General features: G+C 52.3%; 1 protein-coding gene across 1 annotated transcript in view; it reads left to right on the plus strand.

The window, feature by feature from the left end:
* The window catches only part of LOC143423365 (electroneutral sodium bicarbonate exchanger 1-like), a 284,457-nt gene that overhangs the window by 251,299 nt on the left and 8,311 nt on the right, over positions 1-24,847 (plus strand). The window contains exons 10-17 of the mRNA XM_076894625.1: positions 19,994-20,124; positions 20,549-20,683; positions 21,703-21,768; positions 22,881-23,019; positions 23,120-23,339; positions 23,413-23,536; positions 23,850-24,026; positions 24,273-24,335. Coding sequence (XP_076750740.1) covers positions 19,994-20,124; positions 20,549-20,683; positions 21,703-21,768; positions 22,881-23,019; positions 23,120-23,339; positions 23,413-23,536; positions 23,850-24,026; positions 24,273-24,335 — 1,055 coding nt within the window. The remainder of the gene's footprint in view (positions 1-19,993; positions 20,125-20,548; positions 20,684-21,702; positions 21,769-22,880; positions 23,020-23,119; positions 23,340-23,412; positions 23,537-23,849; positions 24,027-24,272; positions 24,336-24,847) is intronic.

Raw genomic sequence — 24,847 nt, forward strand, 5'->3', positions numbered from 1 at the left:
CCTGGCAACCCTCCTCGAGGCTTTCCACCGCTTCCACCGAACCGGCTAATAACCGAGACGCCGTGAGCTGCTGCTCGAAGATCGGTAGTCCCGCCGCGGAAACTCGACGACCAACCCCCCGCGGCCTCTCCTGTCTCCTCCTAGTTCGTTTCGTACCGTTTCGTTTCGTTTCGTCTCGTCCTCGAACGCGTACGCGAGACCCGCGACGCGACGCGACCGGTATCCTTGTTTCCACGCGCAGATCGATCGGCCGATCGAACCAACGGACCAACGAACCGACGAACGAACGTACGTATACAAGCGAACACCGAACGAACGAACGAACGTCGACCCGCGAGAGAACGCGCCAAGGGGAGACTCGTCGTTTCCTTCTCTCGCGCCCGGTTCTCGGGGGGTACGATACCGACTTGGAGAACCAATACCCTTCGACGGACAAGTATAGGCCTCAGCTAGCGACTGCACGCGTTCCTCTGCGGAAGAACCGATCTCTCTTCAGAGAAAGAGAGAGAGAACGGAACCTTCTCTCCCCTCTCCACCCCACGGGTTCTCTACGCGTCTCGCTTCTTCCCCCGCTGGTCAACTCCTTGCCCTCTTCTCTCTTCTCTCTTCTCTCTTCTTCTCTTCTCGTACCTTCCCTTCCCTTCCTTGCCTTCCTTTCCTTTCCTTTCCTTCCCTTCTCTTCTTTTCTCTTCTCTTCTCTTCTGTTCTCCTCTGTTCTCGCTTCGCTTCTCTTCTCTTCTCTTCGCTTCGATCGCTTCTCTTCCCTTCCGTTTTCTTCTATTCTCCGTCGTTCGATGCTGCGACGTTCACTTCCCCTCGACCGCTGGACCGCCGGACCCCCCAACGCCGATTCAATTTCGCCCCGCCTCTCTTCGTCCAGCCCCTGCCCTTCTTCCTCCGATCCTATTCTCTTCGAGTCTTCTTCCTCTTCTCCACCTCGACTTTTCGCTCCATTTTCCTTCGTCCTTCCCCCCTCAGGACCACCCCGTTTCTTTTACTCGAGAATCGCCGTTCGAGCGTCGATTCGTCGTGAGAAAGAATAGAAAAAATCTCTACGCTCCGATCGCTCGAATTCGATCGACCCGAGGAGGAATCGTAAAATCTGGCGTGCGACGACGACGAGTCATCCGGATCATGAAACGAGATCCTCCGACTTCCGTGTTCGCCCGGAGGGTTGTCCGTTCGCGAGTGAAACCCGCGCTGGGAGATACATCTCGCTGATTCCGGTAGACGTTTCTCCTCTCTGCACCGCGTAGACGAGCACGTGGCTTTCAAGGGGAAATAGCGGGCGGTCCTTATCAAGGCCACGCCTGTCGAGTTCCCCACCACCTTCTTCGTGGTCATCGCGCAAGGAACTTTTGTCGAAGCTCTCCCACTCTCTGAAAACCTTCCCGGATATCACCCTCTCCCTCTCGCCCCGTTTTCCTCTCTCTCTCACTCTCCCTCGCCGCTTCGCTCCCCGCCCCGTAGAGCTCGAGCGCCGCGACGCTCTTTCGCGTTTACACGGATACGCGCGCCTCTACACCTCTGCTCGCTCCTCGCGACGCGCCTCGTTCCACGTTCCCCGCATCCGATGGACCGGTGCGCGCGTTGGAAAATTCGAAACGGACGCGAGCGCGAGGTCCTTTCCTCGTCTCGCTTCCCGCGTTTCCGCGTGGTCGTCGCTGGCCCGGCGGAAAACGAAAGTCTCGCCGGCACGCAGCGAAGAAGGAGGCGAGGAACGCCGCGTAAGAAAGGGCAATTTACGGGCGGCGTAAAAAGATCGGAGCGGCGGATATTCGGGAACGAGGTCACCGCGCAATCCTGGCCAAGAGTTACGGAGATTGATCGGCGTAAATCGTCGCGGCGACGAGAGCGCAATTACGTTTTTGTCGGCGCGTGTCCCGCTCGATCTCCGGATCCCGATGGAAACTCGCGCTCGGAGGGAAAGGAGCAAAATCGCGAGCAATTATACCGCCGGGTCCTGATGCTCGCGAAACCACCTTCCACCCTTCCTCTGTCCGCGTTCCTTCGCCTGGCAGCTTCCCAACCTCCGATCTAACCTCCGACTGGATTGTTTCTTGCGAGCGCGAGACGCAACGCGTCGAGTACGCGCGACGCATGCAAACGCACCTGTCGATGCGCGCGGCTGCAGAAAAAGAGGGACGGGAACGCTCCGGCAACGTCCGATGGCCGATTCAGGTTTAATTGCCGCTAACGATCACGAGCAGCCGTGGGCGAACTAGAGCTCGCGACGAAATAATCACGTCCGAGTCGCACGGCCGAATGAGTTGTTAGCGAGTAGAATCGCCGTGAGCGAGGTGTGGGTCTCGCGTGACGGACTGTCCGCGTCGATTGCCCGGCCGACTCGACGCTCGCCGTAATGACTTAATGCCTCGTCTTTCGGTGCGCCGCGTATTTCCCACCGGCAGGATCGAACGATCCCGCGCTTCGACGAAAATAAGCGGGGTAAAAATAAGCGAAGCGACGGGTTCTGGCTTTTAGCGCGGATAACCCTTTCGACCCCCTTGGAATCGTAGATTTCAACCGGGTGGTTGGCCTCGAACGAATTTAGACGGGAGCGCCGTCTCGATGTCGCGATCGAAACGGATCGGAAGCGATTCGATGCATCCCGGGTGTCGATCAGGCCCGAGAAGGTGGGACGGCGAGCGCAGAAGAAGATGGTGGAAGAGGCGAGGCGAACGTTGCGGTCGAGCGACGAGGCGAGGCGAGATGGCTCGTAAATCTAAAGGCCGTGCTCGGAAGGAAGGAGGCTGAATAGGTGTAAATGAAGTTGCGGCCTGTGGCCCGCCGCAAACTCGACCGGACCACCCCGCATATTTTGTCTCCCGTGCGTGCTCGGCCCCCAAACTCGGGGCCCCGCGTGCAACTAAATGCCCGCTGCACGCGCGGTACCCCCGGTACCTTTGACTCTTCCGCAACAATGTCGACGTATGCGGTCCGCCAGCGAGCAGCGGCACGCAACGCCCCTGAAATTCGCCGACCAAGACGCACAGAGCGGACCCTTTCCGCCAACTGGCAGCTAATCCGATTTCACGGGCCCCGCGTCGCGAGCGAGCGCGTAAAATCGATTCTCGTTGACATCGACGTTCCTCGAGGAGAGCACGATCGCTCGCGGAACGATTCGTCGACCCAGGAGGGTGTAGAAGGAAGAGAGGCTGCGCTACGAACAGGAGCAGATTTCAAAGGGCGGATTAGCTTAATGTAGGTTAACGTTCATCCTCATTAGCTAACCGTATAAACCGGCAACAAAGGGCCTGTTGTTCCACGTTTGTTTCGAAGCCGGAAAATCGGCTCTCTCGTCCCGTTTTCCAGATTAGCAGCCAAGTCGGGTCGCGAAAAAGGTTTCTCCGCTGCACTTCCCTCCCGCGTGTCTCGTCCTCGGGCGAAAAAATTCGAAGGACGCGCGGGCAGAGTCAGGCGCGCTCCTCGCCTCGGATTCCAAACCCCCGTCGGGGATGGATGCAAAAACCGGCGCGTCGCCGGACACGAATCGACTGGTCCTCTCGATTCGGCGAAAGGCGCGCGCGGACCCGTGTTGCCGACGTGTCCGCGGCTAACCGGATCGCCTGGGTGTGCGTGCGACCGTCTACGACCACCCGGGACACCTACGAGGGGATTTCTAGGCGGGGTGCGAACGCGTCGGAGGACATCAAAGGACCCGCGAGAGGTAATTATTGTTTCTCGATGCCTGGCCCGAGTGGAGACCGGGGAACGCGGTGGCGCCTCGACGATAGGCGCTGCCATTCTCGCCCTCTCGCCTTTATCCCTCTTCCACGACCACCTCCGTTTCTTCTATCGTGACAGCCACTTTTCCGATACCGACTGGAAACCGTTCGCAGCGAGCAGCTACAGAGGAGGAGGAGGAGGAGGAGGAGGAGGGAGGGAGAAGGAACCCCCTGACTTCACCAGACATTCCTTCCAGGGCACCCTTAATTAAGAGAGAACGGCATTCGATTCACCGACGATTCTCCACGGTTTCGTGGCGCGTTTCGTGATCCTCCCGCGGTCGAATCGCTCTCCATCGCTGGGCCGTTTCCGGGCCGATCTAACGGATCCGAGCGGACGCGACGTTCTCACGGTGATTTTGCAAAAACTCTCTCTCGACGATCCGAGACGAGGCTCCGGGAGACGGTTCTAGGAAAACTCGCGGCCATTCGCGGATGAAGAGATTCGCCACGGAGCTCTAGCCAGCGGCGAAGAAAGGGCGGTCCGAGGAGAAGGTGCCGCGTCGCTGGACCGTTTTTTGCCACCTTCTTCTTCTCTTCTCTCGGCTTAATAAATACGTTGCCCCGTGAACGTGTGACTCTCTCTTCTCTTCGCCAGAGAAAGAGAAAGGGAGCCTCGTGGCCGGCTAGCCGAGATGGACTTACCTGAGATTCCGCCACGCTGACCAACTCCGTAGGAGGAGTACCTGGAGCACCACCACCCATGGGGATTGCACGCCGAATTATCCCTTCTGTTATGGGCAAACATTTATGTATTTATTGCCGGACAAACGGCTGGCATAATAACCTCGTGGACGTGATCGATACGCGTTACTACTCCGGCTCGGGTCTTCGCTCCGGGGACCCTGGCCAGGGACCAGGAAAAAAGAAAGATCGCCTCGAAACACCAGAAGGACCTCGTCGTTCGCTCCTAGATCTCTGTCCCCCTGTTCGACTCGAACGGACGCGCGCATTTACGCCAGTCGAGAGCAAAAAGAGTTTCGCGCACATTCGAAACACCCCGGAGCTGATCGACGAACATAATGTTTTCATTAGGTCGCGATCATTATCTGGGGCCCGGGCGAGCAAACGAGCGAATGCCAGGAGGGGCGCATATTAAGACGAATGGCTATCCCGGCCTGGTAATTAATTACGGCCTCCCTCAGTGTTACTAATATTAATTAATCCCGTTAGTCCCGCGACTCGTTCGGGACCGAGTCCTCGTTCGAGCGTAGAGCTCGCTCGGATCGCGCGAGTTCGATCTAAACCGGTGGTGAACGGGAGAAGGATCCTGGCCCGCGCCAGGACGATTGACATTCGACGCGCGTGCCCGCGCAATTATCCAGACGGGGCGGAGGATACGACGATATGGAACAATAACGAGTCTCGGGAACCGGTCGATAAATCTCGAGGCTCCCGGCGATCGGTCGTGGATCCCGCGCGCGGAAGAGAGGAGACGCTAAGAAGAAAAAGGGAGAGAAAGAAGGGGTGTGTGTGGCTGGTGGCCGGCGGCGGAAGAAAAAGGAATAGAGACGCCGCGTCGACGCATTCTTCGCGTGACGGGACGCGTTAATATCGATCGGTCGATCGTACGATCTGCCAAGAAATGACGTATCGTCGAACGCACCGGGCCTGCCGATTCGCGGATCCGAACAGGGGCTGGGTGGGGAAAAAATTTACGAGGCGGGCGCGAACACCGATCTCCCCGGAAAGATTGCCGGTTCTTGCGAGCTTCTTGCGCGCGCGTCTGTTCGCGCGTGCCGCGACGCGTCGATCGTGTGTCTCGCCCCGAGAAACAGACGTCTTGGTTTCGCCGGCCGACAGCCACCGGTCTCCGTTTCGACGGAAACGACCGGCGGCCGGAATAAAAATCTTCCCGCCTGGGAATCGATCAAAGGTTTTGCGCGGGTTTGCGTTCCCTCTCGCGCGCGTACGGACCACCCTGTAGCCGGTGGTCCCGCGACGCGATCCCAACTTTTGTTTTACGGGAACGGGGCGGCGCGGCGCGTCTCCTCTCGCGGCAACATCGGCGCTCGTTGTCCGTTTCCCGAGGCACGGTTCCAGAAGAGAGAAGGAGAGGCCGTGCATTAATAAATCGGCGTGGACGCACGAGGCGTAGATCATCGTGTCGCGGGGCCACGATCCACGCGAGGCTCGCCGAGAGAGAGGGTCAGAAGGAGAGGACCGGATGAAGATCGAACCGCCCCACCCCTTCGCCTCTTAATCGCCCCGATTAATTAGCCACCACAGTTTCGCTAGAGCTAATGGCCGGCCGTACGTTTCCTCGTGGCCCCGCGGACACGCGGATATATACGTTTTAATAACGTTCCGTTAATCACGCGACACGCGAGGCGAATCGGCGAATCGGGGAACGGCGCGGGCCTGGAATAGGCCCGGGGCGATCTCCTTGCCCCGATCTCGGTCGTCCCGTTCGCGACCTCTCGACGACCCAAACGGAAACCCTTTCCCTCCCCTTCTCCCCCTGCAAGCCGACCGAATCTCCGATCACGAAGATCGTGATCGCGCCGCGCTGCGCCGCGCTGCGCCGCGCTGCGCCGTGCCGATCGAACCACCCAGGATCGATCCATTAGCGCTCCGCGGGACGCGTTCCATCGCCGTCATCGATATCTACGATTCCCACAGTGGGCCCCGAAAGGGTCGAAGACCCCCTCGAAGCCTCCGTTCGGTAGGCTGAGATCCGGTCCGGCTACTCGGAACGACCGAGGCCGTCTCCCCGCCTCGAGATTTCCCCGATCGAGATTCCTCTTTCAACGGGCCTACGATCGTCATCCAGGCGCGTGGTCTCGTCGACGCGTCATCGACGCGAGGAGTTCGCGGAACCAAGCTGACGTGCACGCCCGTCCGTGAGTCATTTCCGCGAGCGCGGTTCGCACGGCTCACCTTGGCGAGTCATCCCCGTTAATCGAAGCAGCCGAACGTCGCCCGTCACGAAGCTTCGTGAGCGGATCGCGGAACGGGTGGAAGGAAGCTCGGATCGTCTGCGAAAACGGACGAAACCGTGACGAACCGGGCCACCCGCGAGACAGGTTAAGGCGCGTGAAAAATCAGAAACGCGCTCTGCCTACGAGGAATTCGAAGAGCAAATAGGTGCGACCATTGGTCCCCGTGTCGCTCGACCACCCGACGCGCGGCTAACCGACGAAATCGTTGGCTGTTGATGCGAGTGAATTTCAGAGATGAATTTATCAACGCGAATTTACTAAACCGCGTGGCGGTGTTGTTGAAGCGGGACGAATCGAGCGGGTCGTCGCGGTAGGTAGAAAGAAGCGCGCGGCTCCTCCCAGAGTCCGAGAGCCACCCCTTGCGCTCTTCCTTGGAAGATAATTAGAGGCGCCCCTGAGTAATTTAGGCGCGTAGACAAGCACCGCGGACGGTTTTCCCGCCTGGCTGGATTTGTCGGTTAATAATCGAGGAATTCCGAATTGGCTACCCCCGGTGATTTTCCATCGCGCGTGGACGCGATGCGCCTACGAATGTCCCTCGAATTTGTCATAGCCAGGTGAGAGTGAGTCCTTTTCCTGGTCGTCGGTTAACCCGGATGCACGCTAGTTAAGACTCGGTCAAAGGGGAGTAGCTCGGTCTTTCTTAAAACTCGAGGCCCGCGTGGAACCCCGCCGGCACCTACCTGACCATGAATGGCAGCGCGAACTAAATAGGTAGTTGTCTCGTTCGTATCGTCTCGGTGACAGTTTTAACGGGTCCATTCATTGCAGCACTCGAATCCGGTTGAAAGACGGAGGCTACGGGTGAAAAAGAGGGAAGAGGAACCGTATATATCCCCTCGAGGCGCGCTACCGGAATTTTCTCTCTCTCCCTCTCTCTATCTCTATCTCTCTTCGTCTCTATCCGTCGTTGGTCCCCGGTATCGGATCGATCGATTTCTCATCGCTCGCTTTCACAAAGTATTCGGGCTGTAAAGTATCCAATTTCGGTAAATTAATCGATCGTCCGTGGGCATAATTTATATCGAGCGAGTCCCATCGTTGAGGACGGTGTGGTATCCCGAGTGTGGTCCGAGTTCTACCGCGACGCGGCGATAAATTAATAGCGAAACGACGTTGATGAGGGACGATAACGATCGACGCACCGGTGGCAGGTATTTCGCGCAAAACGGCCAACTTGTGGGACGCGATCGAACCTACGCTCCCACCGATACGGGTCCTCTCTCGGCCCTCTCGAGTGCCGCCTGTGCGCGACAGAGATCGACCGAAATAAGTGGAAAAACGAAGGTAATTTCATCGTCGAGAGAGAGAGAGAGAGAGAGAACACGACATTCCAGGTGCGCTGTAACCAATTTGTGAGCCGGACGATAGTGACAAATACACGATATTGCCATAACGTATCGCCGAGACACGACTATCCTTCGAATTAATAGTCACCGCCGCTGACTAATAGCCTCGTTAATTAACGATCCGCGGGGCCAGATTAGGCTAATCCAGCTTAATTTAGTGATCGTACCGTCGCTCTGCTATCCGCCTACCTGTCTACGAACCCACGGAGTAACAGCCCATTCCTTCCGTCCAGGTAAATCTCAGCGTTCCTTTCCCTCTTCTTCTTATTTTCACCTCCTCCCGTCTGTTTTCCTCCCTTTTCACCTGCCCACCCCGTGGTACCAGCCGTTGGCTTAACGCGACGCGACGTCCCCGAGATCGACGTGAAATCGAGAAGACGCGCACGGTCCAACGGAATCCCCGTGAAAACAAAGAAGAGAGATTCCCATGGTCGACGAAACGTCGGCCGAGTTTTTCCACTGGTCTGCGCGCGGACGTCTGAGAGAGAGAGAGAGAGAGAGAGAGAATCGTGGATGATCGAAGCCGGAAAACGAAGGAGCGGAGGAAGGTTCGGCTCGGAGGAGCGTCAACAGGTTGGCCCCTGGAAAGTGGCACCCTCGAGTCGATCGAGGGTTCGCACAACTCCCTCGAGGAGGCTCGAGCCGGGCTTATACGTCCAGCCGGAGTTGTTTAAGCGGTTGTACAAATAGAATACAAAGCACCGTGCAAACAACGGCTAAAAGGTTTGAGTTGTAACGCGCTCGAACGCTCTTCACGCGGGCAAACAGTTATCGGGACTGTCGCGATCCGAGCGTCGCGTCCCCGCGCTCTGCTCGCCAGGCATAAATCCTCTGTTTGCTCTTCGCCTCTCTCTCTCTCTCTCTCTCTCTCTCTTTTTAATCGCGGCGTTCTCCCGACTCTCCTCGACTTCTCGAAAGATCGAGGGAGCAGCGGACAGGTATCATCCGGTGGCGGGCCCGTGGCGAAACGCGCGTCCGTCTTCCATTATCGCCATTACCGACTAATTGGATGAAGATGCACATCTCTTTGTCCCTGCACCAGCGAGAGCCAACCATATTCCCGCGGTCGATTTCGTCTTTAGCGGGCATTAGGCGATTCCCGTGCCGGTAACCACCAGTCGCGTTTAATTGTTTTGCCCCTGGGATAATTAGGGAGCCAGCGCCTGTCGATTGCCCGTTCAGATCTCGCTTCTTCGGCACTCGCGCCGTTTAAGTGCCCCATTGTTGCACGACATCTTTTAAGTGACGGCCAGAGGAGGCCTGCCTTTAAACTAAGAGTTAATCGCTACCAACCCCGTCCTTCTTCCGTCCCAACCCCTTTGCTTCCTCTCTCTTTCTCTCTCTCTACCTCTTCTCGAAGATCGATTCTCCGTTTTCCAGATCTCGCGGATCTCGAAGCGAGCGCGGTAACGCGCGCAGACGAAGCGGTTTACGATCGGTACACGTGGCAGGCTCGGAACGTTAGAGATTTCGGATGGAATAGCTTTCACCGCTAAAAAGATTAGATCCGAGCGTCATAGTTTTTATTGCAGCCTCTCGGCTGGGCCCGTGAAAGGAGATACAGCGAGAGAGAGAGAGAGAGAGAGAGGAACCCAGGGCCCTCTGCCGCGAATATCTTCGATTTGCCTAAGCAAACGGAAGGGCCATAAACGCGTGCTTGGCCCTTTCGACCCAACATTAGCATCGCTATCGAGGAACCATCGGCCTGTGTGATTGCTTAATCCTGCGTAGCGCGGTCGAGCGCTCGTCCTGGGAACGAAATCCGGGCTTTCCAGTTGCTGCTCGTTCTTCTTCCTCTTCCCTACCTTGCTCGCCTCTTTCTCACCCTTAAACACACACTCTCTCTCTCTCTTTCTCTCTCTGTTCTTCTAGTTTTCCCTCCTCCTCTCGCAGCAGGAACTAACATTTTCACCGCGTTTACCATTCTCATCGCGCGCAACAATTTCCGTGGTCCGCGCGCTGGCGAACAGCCTCCTCCGCGCTCTCGTTCCGGTTGCAGCCAGTTTTACCGCCCAGACTTGCATCGGCGTTTGATCACCCAGTGATTACCCGGCTTTATGGATATATTCGTGACTAAGTCGGATGGATCGTTAAAGTTATTTTCGGGATCTCAAGGCGCCTCTATTGCCGGTGGAATTTAAAGAGGACCTCCTCCACCTTCCGGTAAATATTTGCCAGCAACGTGGCCGGAAAAACCGCGCACGGCCTCTTCCCGGTGTCGTTTCTCGGCCGCCGACGCGTACGCGAGCGTGAGTGCACGGCAAATAGAAAACTTTCAGCGAGAGAGATCGTACACGGTTTTTCACCGTCCTCCCTGCGGACGGTGCAACCAGGTGATCCCGTCCCCTCGAAGGCGCCGTGGAATGTCGAACCAGAGGGAACAGCTACAGTTGTAACGAGCGCGTTGCTCGTCCGTTCGACGCAGGTGCCGAAAGTAAAGCACACAGACAGGCGGTGTTGTTTAACTCGAACGAGAGGAACGCAGGGTGCGCCCGGTTTGTTCCTGCCGCGGCTCCAAACAGAGAGACAAGTCAGTCCACGGTCCTCGCACCTTCCTCTAACCCCGGCTTCATTATCTTAATTCCCAAACAAAGGTGAAACGCCGGTGAAGAGCAGCCTCGATTCCTCCTAGGATACTCTTCTCACGTTCCGCAGTCACTTCCGCGTTCCCTTCCTACGAGAGGCGATGCAACAGTTTCATTTTTTCGATGGACGTACGCAGAGGTTCTGTTTAAATGGACGTGAAATGGATCGCTGCTGCTGGTAACACGATGCGACGCTCTGCTCTTCTCCTTTAAGCGTACGAGAGACGTCGATGATGATTAATTAATGGCTGTCTACTCTCTGGATATTTGTAATGGAGAGAAGAAACGATCAGCTGATCATATCTTGTGTATTTGATATACTTGTTATATGTAAGACGTATTTATTCAGAGCAATTTGTATGTCTGGAACATTATTAATAGGATGGATTTAAGTTTGGCGGAATTAGATATTAGAATTTTTAAATTTAGACTGGTGGCGTCATCTCTGCGAAAAGCGCTCAAACTGGTCGCACAGCGTTATCGACAGCGAAGTGAACTACCGACAGTGGTGGCGCCATCTCTGTGGAAAGTGCTGAAACTAGTTACCCATTTAGTTCAGCTCTTCCCACAGAGATGGCGCCACTACTGTAGGTAGTTCACTTCACTGTCGGTACCGCTGTACGAGCAGTTTGAGCACATTTTACAGAGATGGCGCCACGGGTTCTAGAGTAAGGTCTCTATCATCTGTCTCACTCTTTTCTATAGATTTCTTGTATTTCTTTCTCTCTCTTACCTCTAAAGCGGGAGATATAATTTGTCTGACTCTTTCTGTTCGATGAAAATTAATGAATTTCTTGGTTTAATCAGCAGTACTCGAAAATTCTGTACTTTGGGTGAGAGAGAGAAGCAGAAACAAAGCGGGGAAGGCAATAACTGTATAATATATATTAACTTTGTATTGGTATTCATTACTTTTGGGCGAAATGTTATATTTTTTTATGAATGAACACTAGTTATAAGATGTAATGTAAATTAATTATAAGAAATAGTTTATACCACTTAGCCTGTAAGTTGTAAGAAGGTTCCAATAAATATTCATTACTGTTAATTATGCGTTTAATTTTTTAATGACCTATCCACCTATCCTAAAATGACTATCTGAAGTAACTACCATCGCACCAATTCCTGGAAATGACGTCATTGTCCACGAAATAGTAAAATACTTCCTAGCCTCTCATGTTCTCCTGATACAAAGTCCGATTTTCGGGTTTTCGGTTGAAAAATCACTGAAATTTGGGGGATCCTAGAAAATGACGTCACTTCCAAGAATCGCCAAAATTCCAAGAATTTTCGATGACGTCATTTCCAAGAAGTGGCACTATTCGGATACCTCCTATGACGTCATGTTCTCCTGATACATTGCCGATTTTTCGACCAAAATGTCCAAAAATCGACTTTGTATCAGGAGAACATAAGCAGTGAGGAGGTATGCGCGCCACTTCCAGGAAAATGACGTCACTTCTAAGAATCGCCGAAATTCCAGGAATTCCCGATGACGTCATTTCCAAGAAGTGGCACTATTCGGATACCTCCTATGACGTCATGTTCTCCTGATACAAAGTCGGATTTTCAAGATTTTGTTCGAAAAATCGGCAATGTATCAGGAGAACATGACGTCATAGGAGGTATCCGAATAGTGCCACTTCTTGGAAATGACGTCATCGAGAATTCCTGGAATTTCGGCGATTCTTAGAAGTGACGTCATTTTCCTAGAAGTGGCAAGCATACCTCCTATGACGTCATGTTCTCCTGATACTTTGTGGATTTTCAAGATTTTATTCGAAAAATCGGCAATGTATCAGGAGAACATGACGTCACAGGAGGTATACGAATAGTGCCACTTCTTGGAAATGACGTCATTGAGAATTCCTGGAATTTCGGCGATTCCTGGAAGTGACGTCATTTTCCTGGAAGTGGCAAGCATACCTCCTCACTATTTATATTCTCCTGATACAAAGTCGATTTTTGGAAATTTTGTTGGAAAAATCGGCAATGTATCAGGAGAACATGACGTCGTAGGAGGTATCCGAATAGTGCCACTTCTTGGAAATGACGTCATTAAGAATTCCTGGAATTTTGGCGATTCCTGGAAGTGACGTCAGTTTCCAGGAATTAGTCTTATATACTAAAATGGTTGGGAGAATGGAGGAGATGTGGCTGAAGTTTGGGTAAACGAAAAACACTAGTTATAGTTCACTTAAATAATTTATTTATTCAATTAAATTAATGTAATATACAATAAATTACAATTAAACATCATTTTACATTATTACAATACTTGTATTTCTTATATACTTCAAGGTAATATAAAGTAATTGATACAATACACGATTTTCTAGCTTCTTCGTTCCTCTTGCAATGTCTTTCTTCATTTCTCGTCGTTCTCCTCTTTTTAAACATACGGGAGATATCAATGTTGTTAAAGTAATCTCTCTATCCACTCCTGTTGCCTGTAACATAAGAAAGAAATGGTCAGAAGATCATACTTTATAATTATGGAGTGATAACACTCTTGATTTAAATTGGTCGCCAATATATTAAACTTTTTAAATCTAGGCCTGTTGCGCCATCTCTCGGAAGGGTTCTCAAACTGGTCGCACATCGTTACCTACAGCGAAGTTAACTGCTGAACGACCCGTTGCGCCATCTCTGTAAAAAGTGCTCAAACTAGTCGCACAGCAATACCGACAGCGAAGTGAATTACCTACAGTAGTTGCGCCATCTCTGTGAGAAGCGCTGAACTAAATGGGGAACTAGTTTCAGCACTCCTCCAAGAGATGGCGCTAGTAGTTCTTGAGTAGTTCACTTCGCTGTCGGTACTGCTGTGCGACCAGTTTGAGCACTTTTCGGAGAGATGGCGCCACGTGTTCTAGAGTAAAGTCGGTAACGTCTGTCTCACTCTTTCTTATAGATTTCTTATATATCTTTCTCTCTCTTACTTCTTAAGCGGCAACTATTAAATAAATTATAATTAAACTACTGAAATATACAAGAAATTACAGTAAAACTACCGAAATACACAATAAATTACAATAATACTACTGAAATACGCAAGAAATTACAATAAAACTAGTAAAATTAACATTAAAAGACTAACTAATAGGATAAACGGGTTTAATTTATACAAAAAGGAATTGCAATATTTATTCCAATGAAACGATTAAAAATCATATGATATTATAGTCTAAAAGTATCCGTACATATTGAAACGTACGTTACAAACAAATGCGAAACATTCCAGCTGTTGTACCGCGTTCAAATAAATCTCGTAGATCTTCGTAACAATCCAAGATCTAGGACTTAGCACCAAAGCTGCCACATACAGTATATCATAAGAAAATATTACGAAAAAAATTCAGAAAAGAATTGCTCGCAAGGAAACGAGCAAAGCAAAATCGGCGCACGATTGCCTCTTCAAACTCTAGTCCGATAAAATTTCTTATTTGCCAGAAGCGAAACGCCTCGTCTCAGCGCTTCGAGAGAGACGTTTCCGCATGGGAAGACGGGGCAACGACCTACATCTAACCGGATGACGCCTCCGCCCCCTAGTATCCGAGAGTGTACGCCGAGGGAACGATCGCGGCTTGACAACCCCGGCCACGAACCCAGCCTCAGCAACAGGAATTTACGAGCGAGCCTTCCATTCGCCTCTCCCCTCGACGTACACGCTTTTTCCTCCAATTTGTCCAAAACGGAATCGCAACCCTCGAGGGCGTAATCGAATTCATCCATCCTCGTCCACAGGTGCGGAGATCGATCGCGTTCTCAGCGCGAGATGACACCGATTAGAAACGATCTTCCAGGCGATCGTCTCGATCCGCTGGCAGAGAAGAATAGAAAGAGAAATGGACAGAGGGCTGGAAAGATGGAGGAGAATGGGTATAGGGGAGAACTCGAGGGGGATGAAAGGTGGTTCGGAACGGATGGATCGGTAGCCATCGGCCGGTGGACGGTCGCGAAGAGGCGGCGGGGCTGGCTGGCGAAGAGAGTCGAAGTGGCCACGTGGATCAATACCGAGGAGGGTGAAACTGCCTCCACCGTTCGCGAGTACCAGTATGCTCGCGCCGCGTCCACGCGCCGCACGTTCCTCGCTCGAGCCTGAGCGTTACGCTCAGCTCGTCGTTGGCCAGCGAAGGGTACCGCGGTGTTCAGCGAGCCACGATTTTCCTCTTCCAGTAAACGCCGGCTTCGCAGTTCGCAGCAGGACCTCCGTTCGTCGGGAAGCATGACGCCCAGTTGCGGTTCCGAGGGAGGAAGCTTGGAGGTCTCGCGCGTTTCTAACGTTCTCGGTGTTTGACCCTCGCCTCTCCTGATCGTTCCACGGCCTGACACCTGCCACCGCCTCTGCTCTCAACCCCCCATTCTCCCGATCTATGCTTCTTCCTCTTCTTCTTCTTCTTCTTCTTCTTCTTCGTCTTCTTCTTCCGTGTCGCGCGTTCGAACGACCGTACGCGAGAACAGGCGGCGAGACGGGACGAACGATCGGATTAACGTGTCGAGAGGAGTGTCGAACGGCTCGAGGATTGGCGAGCGCCAACGAGAGAACGCGCAATCCGGCAGCGGGTAATCGGTAATCGAAGGTAGAATATTCGAAGGAAGCCGAAGGGGTGAGGCCACGATCGATGCTTTTGCATTTCGATTACGAGCGGGCAAGATGGTGATCACGGGGATAACCAAGGGAGGGGCATTAATTTGTAACGTCCTGTAAACGGTCCGTCGAGCGATACCGCCAGCCACCGCAGAAAAACCGTTCCACCTCGTTTCCTGTCTTTGATTCCAGCGCGTGAATCCGTGTCTCGTTAGAACGTGAGACCACGGCGGTTCAGGCGAGCGGCGAGTGATCGAGATCCTCCGTTCCGGTTCCTGTTTCGATCGGTGCGCCGACGTGCTGATTTTCCCGCGGTGATAATTACGCGATCGCGTTCCAACGGGACAGATTTGATCTACCAGTTGGACCGAACGACGTTCCAGTCTTCCCCGGTGAACCAGAGGGTGAGTACAAGGCCTTTCTATTTGCCTCCTATCCGCCCTTTCTCACCCTGTACGTATCGACTGTATACGATAAGAAATGAGAACAGAAGCGTCGTAGAGACGAGAAGATTCGATGTATTTGGAGAACGAGGGCAATGGTGGATCCAAGGATCGACGGCACACCGTGAGAGAGAAGGCGTTTCAATGATGAGAGAAACGACACGTCGATGGTATCGCGTCGATAAGCAGTTTCTGTCAAGTCCCAGGCATTATCCCTCTCGCTACGTTCCACTTGCAATTAGTCACGATCTTTCGAAGTCGTTATCGAGTGATGAAACGCGAAAGAATTGTAGATTAGCATCGAAGAGCTACTCGAGATTCGTCGCGAATCGTAAATAGTGGAAACGTTGGTGCAAGCGTACGTGGTACGCGTACGTCGTCGCGAGTCCGTTCGAAGCTGAAAAGCTGGTCGACGCCAAGACGAGGGAAACCTCTATCCGCGTTATTCGAACAAGTAAGAAGGAAAAGCGCAACTTCCGGCTCGATCGCGTTAGTTCGTTTCCATAGGATCGATCGAGCGCGATGGAACTGCAGGCGCGAACAATTAACCTGCGCTCGATCGTATGCAAATCGCGCTCGAATTCGTTGCCCGCCGGTTGACTCTGGTTACAAGCGGTTCGCGCCGATTCCTCCCGATATTTGTAGACCGCGAGCAATTTTTGCGCGCGCTGTAATGAAAAGCGCAACCTCGAAGATCGGCTGGCTGTTTGGGCAACAGTTTAACGGGAGACCGCAAAGAGCGCGCAAATACCGGACGGGAACGCGATATCAATTTCTCCGCGCAAACGTTTGCGGGCCGCCCGTTAATTGGCCGTGCCTATTTGCACGACGCGCGTGCCTCTGCTTACATTTTCCGCCGGGAAATCGACCAGCGACGACGGACACGGGAGCTTCGCGGCAGTCGCAGGCTTCGCGAGCTTCGCGAGTTCGCGAACCACCGCGGCACATAGATTAGAGAGATTAACTGGGTGGAGCGTTCATCCGATGATTAGCGTTAGCAAAGCGGCTCGCCGCTCGATGACTGGTCGTCGCCGCGAGCTCCTCGATTGTCACCGATCGCGGACGGAAGGGCTTCCGAACGCGCAAGCGAACACAGTCGATCGGCGATCATCGCGGTGCTCAGACGTCCTCGGATAGCAGAGTGCTCGCGAGTTATCTGAACTCGACTCGCGCGGAGCGTCGTTTGATCGACCGCCAACGAATCCTTGGACGCTCGCCCGGAAGCGGAACCGTCCGGTTCTAGCGGCTACAACCTGGGACTACCTGCCACCGGACATGAACTCGAACAGTCACAAGTACGCCGCCCCGCTACCGATCGTCGTCCGCTTTTCGCGCGTTTCTAATCGCGATGCAAATTCGCGACGACCCTGGGGAACGTTTCGTGGCACGCGTTTCTCTCGCCGATTTATCGCCAGCTCGCGACGCAGCGAGACCGACGAGATCTCTTATCTTCTCGTTACGTAGTCGTCTTAAACTAGCGCGATAGGTAAACCGTACGTATTTTTTTCTTTTTTTTTCTCTCTCTCTTTGGCGTGCCTCGGGAAAAACCGCGAGACAAAGAGACTGCAGTCGAAACGATGCACTTTAACCTCCTCGCTGTGACGCATGCGAGATACTTATCGACGCTCGCTTGAGAATGATTTTACTGTTAACGAAAGGACGCGTCCTCTGTCTTTATCGTCGTTGTTCAAATATTCCATTTAAACGCGTTACGCGCTTCCCTTTCTCGTTCGTCTTTTTTCCTTCAAACTCGCTCGTTCCACGACCTAACTTCTGCAAATGGCTCGCTGACATTTTAGCCCGTTTTTAGCAGTATCATTGACCTTGGAATCTGCCGTTTATCTTCCAGCAGAATTATCGTCGGCCTCATTTACGTTGCCTTACACGCGCGTACCAGAGCAGGCTTTCAGCGGACATCGATACCACGCGCGCGAACTTCTATTTCGCTCGCGGAGCGACGACATCGAGAGTTTATCGGATAAAATTTAGCACGGCAAATAAAGCGGGATTTGTGTACTCGCGTGCTATAAAATGACGCGCGATTTCGCATCGGGAAGCATAAATCGATAAAAAAAAAAAAGGGGAGAAAATATGCAACGCGAAGTGCAAGGTACACAAAGCCTGACAAATCTGTCGTTATCGACATTCGTAAAAAGCATGGCGCGAAGCGAGAGTAAATATCAACGATTTCGATATCGCAGACAGAGAGAGAGAGAGAAAATTGAAGTCGTAGCCGGCCCCGCGTTTCGACGCTCTTGAAAATGGTTCGCGTACCGCGTTCGCGATTGCGAAATTCTCATAGCCGCACGCCAACGCGCGAGAATAATAACGTTGAAAAGCACTTCGTCGGTTTTTCCCGCGACAGCTTAGTTCGAACGGTCTCTAACGAGAATAGCTCGTTACAACAATGCCAGAGACGCTTCGCCAGACCCTTCGGACGATCGCCTCGATCTTGGCTTCATTGGCAAAGAATCAGCACCCATCGGGCACCCTTGTCGCGTACCAAGAATCGCGAGCGACGCATAGTTGATTCCTCCGTGTACGGTGCGCGTCTCGTTAGACGCTCCTCTGTATCGTACCAACAGTTACTTCGATCGTTACACTTTTACGCTTCAATTAGCACGACAGGATTTTGGCGAAGACGATGCTCGTGGCTGGAATTAGAAAAAATTCACTGATCGCGTTTGAACGAATTCTTGGGAGAGTAGAAGAATTACCTAGACTTAGACCTAGAACTAGAACCTGAACGAGTGGAGACGCACGCAACGAGTTTCAGCATCGTACGATACCAGCTGACCTCCGACAATTAAACAATTATCGTGCGCGTCCCCTCGTTTATTATACCACTCTGCCCCCGTCCAGGCGGCGCACGGGAGGGCTCGATCATTATGTAAAACTACGCGGATAGGTGGAACACGGATCTAATCGTAGCTTGGTAATTATCCAGTTGACGGCTGGTAATCCGTTGGAGGAGCACTTTGACGTTTATCGCGATCTTGACATTCCGGCGATCGGCCTCGATCAGGTCGAAGCTTCGTCTTATCTGTCGCGAAGCTCCGCGATTTCTCGTCGCATTCGTGAAAACCGGAACCAACCGGTGCAACGAATTATCGCAACGCATCGACGGTAGCTGAATATGTTCAAGGATATCGAAAGAAGTATTACACCTCGACCCGTATTCAACGAGTCGTACCACGGTTTCGCTTTCAAACGCGTAGAGGTAACGCGATTTGCACTTGCGCGTGCACGCGTCTCCTTCGATGACGAATCTCGAATAGCCTTCCCAAGCCCGGCAATAAACTTTCGCTAACTTTATATATATATATATATATATATATATATATATATATATATACACATAGATAACTGTTAGGTTACGCTATTTAACGAGCTCGCTGCCTTTATCGTTCGCCGTCCGTAACTTAATTTCCTAGCCACTTTTACGACACTGTTAGCCCATCGTTTCTGCCATCGAGGACAACACCCCTCGCGAGCACGGGCGACGATTACGCGTAATCGTGCCGCCCGAAGAGCCGCGCATTTGCTACGCCTCTATTACATCAGATACATCTGCGTTCCACACGTCGAGCAAATCTGCTTTAGCCATAATAATCTGGCTCCGCGTCTGTGATTGCACGCGGCGGCGACTGAATCGCATTAGCGTATCGCGTGCCAGCCTCCGCTCGCGATACTCCTCCGATTATTACCTGCTCGTGGACGCTTGACGACTCAAGGGGAAAACAACCGGTTTTTTGAGCCGCGAAACGGAAGTAGCGAGTTTTCACCTACGCCCATTGTCCCGCTGGTGCGACGCGGACGTATAAAAAGTGGCGCGCGTCGGGGACGGTGGTCCACGAGCGGAGGATCTATCTCGTAACGCTTAAATAGCGCGTTGCTCGCCGCGGCACGGACAAAGTACATCCCGTCGAGGAAGTTTAATTATTATAAAATCGCGTGCGCGTCGGTCGCGTCGCACGAGCGCGTCCGCGAATTATTCCACGATCCCACGCGCGTCTTTCCCTCACGGACGCGTCGCCGCGACGAGAGACGCCAATTTCGGGGGAAACGATTCACGCGTTATCGGACACTTTCGCGGAGACAACCGCGTAGCATCGTCGACGACGAACCAGTCGTTCTCGTGCTTGGTGCGACGCGCCAGATTACGACGACCACTTTGCACCTGGTGCATCGAACGTGCGGTTCATCCGTTCACCGGGACACGCAAGGGTGGGCGCCATTTTCCCCTTGATCTCTGTGTGTCGTTCAACGACTGTGCGCGGTGTCGTCAGTTGGTGGTGGTGCTGCTGTTGCTGATGGTGCTGGTGGTTGCTCACGTGTGCGTTCGATTTATTTTTTAGACCGTGGATGCAGCCGGGTATCGGAGGCGGAGGTGGCGCGGCCCACGCAGGTGGGACAGGTGACGACGAGGCTCCGAAAGATCCCGGCGCTCGGATCACTCATCAATCGTACACCGAGAAAGACTACGAAGGTATCGAAATCTCTGTAAGAAAGTAACCCCCACGTTTCCGTAAGATATCTCTTCTCTGTACCCTTCTCTCGCGTCGTCTCACGGTTCCTCGCGGCCTTTAATCGGCCCGGTAGGTCGCCAGGATTCACTCGATCCGGCTTCGGTGTTTGCACATAGAACGCGTTTACAGTGCTTCGAAAATCCATACCCTCGTCACATGATACGCGTTGAACGCCGTAACCGAGGTCACCTGTCCCGGCGCGATCTTGAACCGTCGACGGATTACCCTTAACGATCATCGGGATCGACGGTCATACGATAAAAGCGAGGAACGCGCCTCGCGATATTTATTTCGGGTAATCTCTCGTAGGGGAATAAATGCGCGATGCAACTCGGATAGCTGCTGGTCCACCGATGCGAGCTCTCCTTTTATCTCTGGTTCCAGGTCACAGAGCGCACTCGGTGTACGTGGGCGTTCATCTGCCAGGCGAGAGGAGACACCGTCGTCACCACAAACACCACCATACCCAACGTCAAACGTATACCGTCGACAAGGAGAATGTCGACAACGAGAGGCCCGGTAAGTTGTTCCCGTAACCTTTCCTCTCAAGCTCCAACCCTCGATCGCTTCGCGATCCCACTCGAAAGAATTCCATTCGACGTTGCTCGTCTCTTTCCCCCGTTTCTCGCGACGAGCACACACGGGCAATCGATGATCTCGTCGAATAAAAACGGCCGACAAATGTCTTTTGTGGGTCACGAGTTTTCGAGGCGAAAGAGCAGGGTCCTCGATGACTCGACGCTCGAGACTTCTTTCGTTAACCGCTCTCGCGTGGCTTCCGAAAGCTGTTCTCAACTTGCTCGACTTTTCCACCGACTCGCGAGGAATTCTCAAGGCCGTAGAGATCGAAAAGCACCGGTGAAAGTGCTCGCAAGCTTTTGTACCCCGGTATTATCGCGCCGCGACGCTATATCCAGCCCAGCATCGAACGGACCCGTAACGCTTTCGAGCGGACTCTTCGCGGTCCCTCGTTGCATTCGCTCGCAGCATCATCGACCGGTACGTGGCAACCAGCCAACCACTTGTCACGACTTCTCCGGCTGTTCACCCAGAACCACCAGAGGGTGGACGATTACGCTCCATCCTTTGCGAACCAATACTTTTCTTTTTTTTTTTTTTTCTCTCACCGTTCATTCGAAACGGACGATGTCGCGTTCGTCCAGGAATCCGTTGGACAGAATAAAGTGGCTCGCGTGTTTGCCCGTTCAACTTCAACGGGGCGACCTTTCGATGCGAATATAACTCGCTGGTGAACATTTAACTTCCGTGAACCATGTCCAAAAGCTTGGCGCGCGAACGCCTCCGTCGTTCGTTTGACGTAGATTCGGTGCAACGACGCTTCAACCGGTGCTGCCTCCTCCTCCACGTCCTCTGCGAGCCTGTAATCGATATTTGAAATTTCGTCAAAGAAACGCTATTTCGGCGCACCGCGAACTATCGGTCGAACATCGAACGTGTACGCAATCGATCGGGGCCGGATAACGTTTTAACAATTCTCACGGAAGCCCCGATGTTTGTTGTTCTCGTTGACGTTTCAGGACAATTGCTGATGACTCGAAGGAGTCGGCTATCTAGCATCTGCGATCCCGACGGCGAGATGATACGTAAGCTGCTCAAATACACGTACTGCAGAACTCCATGTATTTACGGACACTTTTACCAGTCGTAGAGGCCATTCGTACGTAAACCGGTATCGGAATTCTAACGCGTCTAATTTAATTAAAACACGTTTGCAGACGGTTCGTCGATGCAAATGAATCGCATTCGAGGAACTTTGTCAAGGTCTACCGCGATCGCTCCGGTAATTTGGCCGATGAATAATTAGTAATTACGTTCGATTAGATAAGTAATTTGCATCCCGCGTTCCAACGCGACTCAGCCTGGACAGGATTAATATTTATCGTGTCGAATCGTTAAACGTGCAACTACACGCGACTCGTGTACCAGTTACGTCGTTTATCGTCATTACATAAAGAGCGTTACATTCGTTAACGCGATGCGATTACCAATGCCAATACGATACGGGCAATCCTTCCGTGCGCGCGTACCAACAATCGAAAATGAACCGTTCGATTTTTTTCTTTCCTAAGCGCGAAGCGCCGCGAGGATCGATCCAAAGCGGACATTTTCATACGAATGGTCTCGGCAAATATCTTCCGATACACATGACGTTACTTTCTGATTCATACTGTCGCACTGTTGTATAGCGAAGCTTCTCATTGTCGAAAGAAACAATGCGAGTAAAAAAACAAGAAAAAGTGATCTGTCACCTCTGTTTCACGTTCATCGATACTCTTAGGCCTGTGTGCATGCGTCGTCGTTGATCATAGCGCACGCGAAATTTGCGCCGGTCATTTTGCACTGCCCGATACACAATTGTTACACTTGGTCGCGTCGTGACTCGCTCTCAGACTCGAAAGCAACCGTTGTATGCAAGTTTTCTGATGTATCACCGTCTTCTCGAATGTTTAGTTTCATCTTGAAATCATCTCATGGTTACGAACAATCGAACCGACAATAATTTGGCGCTCCTTCTCTTTTTGTTTCTAGCAGGTTTATCCCCTTATATTTTTCTGCATTACTCTGTACACGTATGCAAAGTTTTACCGTTCCAGACACTTTTAGAGAACGTATATCTATGTAGAGAGAAAGAGAGAGAGAGAGAGAGAAGGAAGCAGGGACGTTCGTTTCATATAACGACGTTTGAAATGTGCAGTTACACCCCCAGCCCAGAGGGTGCAGTTTATCCTGGGCGAAGAAGTCGGCGACGATGCGCACGAGTCCCATCCGCTCTTCTCCGAGATGGAGGAGCTCGTCAAGGATGGCGACGAGATGGAATGGAAAGAAACAGCCAGGTAATCCACCCCCTTCGTAACGATCTAATTTAATTCCCTCCCCGTGAATCGAGATAAGACCGAACCGAGATGAACGCGGCTGCGTGTTCGCGTTTTCAAGATGGATCAAATTCGAGGAGGACGTCGAGGAGGGTGGGAATAGATGGAGCAAACCTCACGTAGCGACCCTCTCCTTGCACGCCCTGTTCGAGCTGAGAAGCCTGCTGCTGAACGGCACCGTGATGTTGGACATGGAGGCGGCCAGTTTGGAGCAAATCGCGGATCTGGTACTCGACAACATGATCAACAAGGGATCGTTGCCGATCGAGGCCAGGGAAAAAGTACGGATCGAGTGACGATTCGATGACAGACCAGAGGTGAAGCTCGCTAATCGAGAAACTGTTTCGAGCGTAGGTCAAGGAAGCCCTTCTGGTGAGGCATCGGCATCAGCACGAAAGACGCAAGGACAACAACATGTCCAGGCTGCCCATTATCAGATCTTTGGCCGAGATTGGCCGTAATCATTCCTCTTCGAAGAGTAAGTCGGCAAACGCTATTTGCTATGGAGTTTAAATCTATGATACCACTCGAGAGAGAAACTAGTCGATAGACTCGACCGCCGTACGTGCGATCGATCGGGAAGCTAGGTAAAAAAAAGAAAATGGCGACTCTCTTTCCTTTTTCAGTTTATTCTCGGTCCAACGTTTAATTTACCGTTCCGTTTCGAACGGCACCCGTCCCTTCATCATTTTCCCCGCTCCGTTCTACGTAATACCCTTCGGCGAGAATGAACCCACGGTTTACAGAATTGGCAGACACTAAACGCGTGAAAAAACGCTCGACGTTTTCAGATTGCAACTGTACATATGGTTTGCATGCGTTGTTGACGTCAGATTTACAGGGGCGCCGCGACGTCGGGGACGCTTACGCGCCCTCCGTCGCTCGAAGCAGCAGTTGCCCGAACTCGAACACGGCTCTGCTCTCGAAAGAAGCGAAAGATCTGAAAGGACCGTACCTTCTGGTTCCAGGTATAACGTAGGCTAGTCTGCTAAGCAACTTCGGTCGCCTTGGGGTTACGGTGCTTTCGCAGCTTCCTAACATCATCCCCCGTACGATTATCGCTCGTCTCTATACGTGACTAACCCTCTCTGTACGCCTGCTCAATGCCAATCTCTACGCCCGCGCGCTCCGTATTTCATTCACATTCACAAGTCCCGCGCGGAGAATTAAGAATAACCATTTGACTGTTTGCTTCTTTCTTGTGTTTCCATCAGACGAATTCGGCGTTCCCCACGTGGTCGGATTCACGACGTGGTTCGCGATGTGCCAACTAAAAGGTTAGCGACACCCCCAAGATGGTTACCGTTCTTGTCAATTCTTATCAAATCGATACACAGCACAAGTTTCGTTTCTCCCGTATAGTTCTTCTCTGATTATGTCTCTGCTCTTCAATGTATTTCTCTCCTCTCTTCTCCGTTACTCTCTTGTACATATCGCGATACGACCAACGGAATGGTAAAGTATATATAAATCTCTGTCGATTTTCTGGTCGTCTTCCTCCCTTCGTTTTCTTTCTCTTCTCTTCCCCTATGAATTTCTCGGTGTTTACAGTAGTTGAGTATATTGCACAGTATTGTGGATTTATTCTCGGTCGGGCTCGAGAAAGCGATTCTGAAGGGGCGCTCGTGTCTGACGAATATCGGCCGTTACTACTGCGACCGTAACGTACCACCGTGACACGAGACGAGACGAGAATCCAAGCGATTTCCCTTGCCTCCTACCGAGACTGAAGCGATTCGGAGGATGCGCAGAATCGCGAGAACGCGTAGGTGAATCTTCACAGTATTAA

This window comes from Xylocopa sonorina, chromosome 5, assembly GCF_050948175.1.
Source record: "Xylocopa sonorina isolate GNS202 chromosome 5, iyXylSono1_principal, whole genome shotgun sequence".
NCBI classification, from domain to species: Eukaryota; Metazoa; Arthropoda; class Insecta; order Hymenoptera; family Apidae; genus Xylocopa; species Xylocopa sonorina.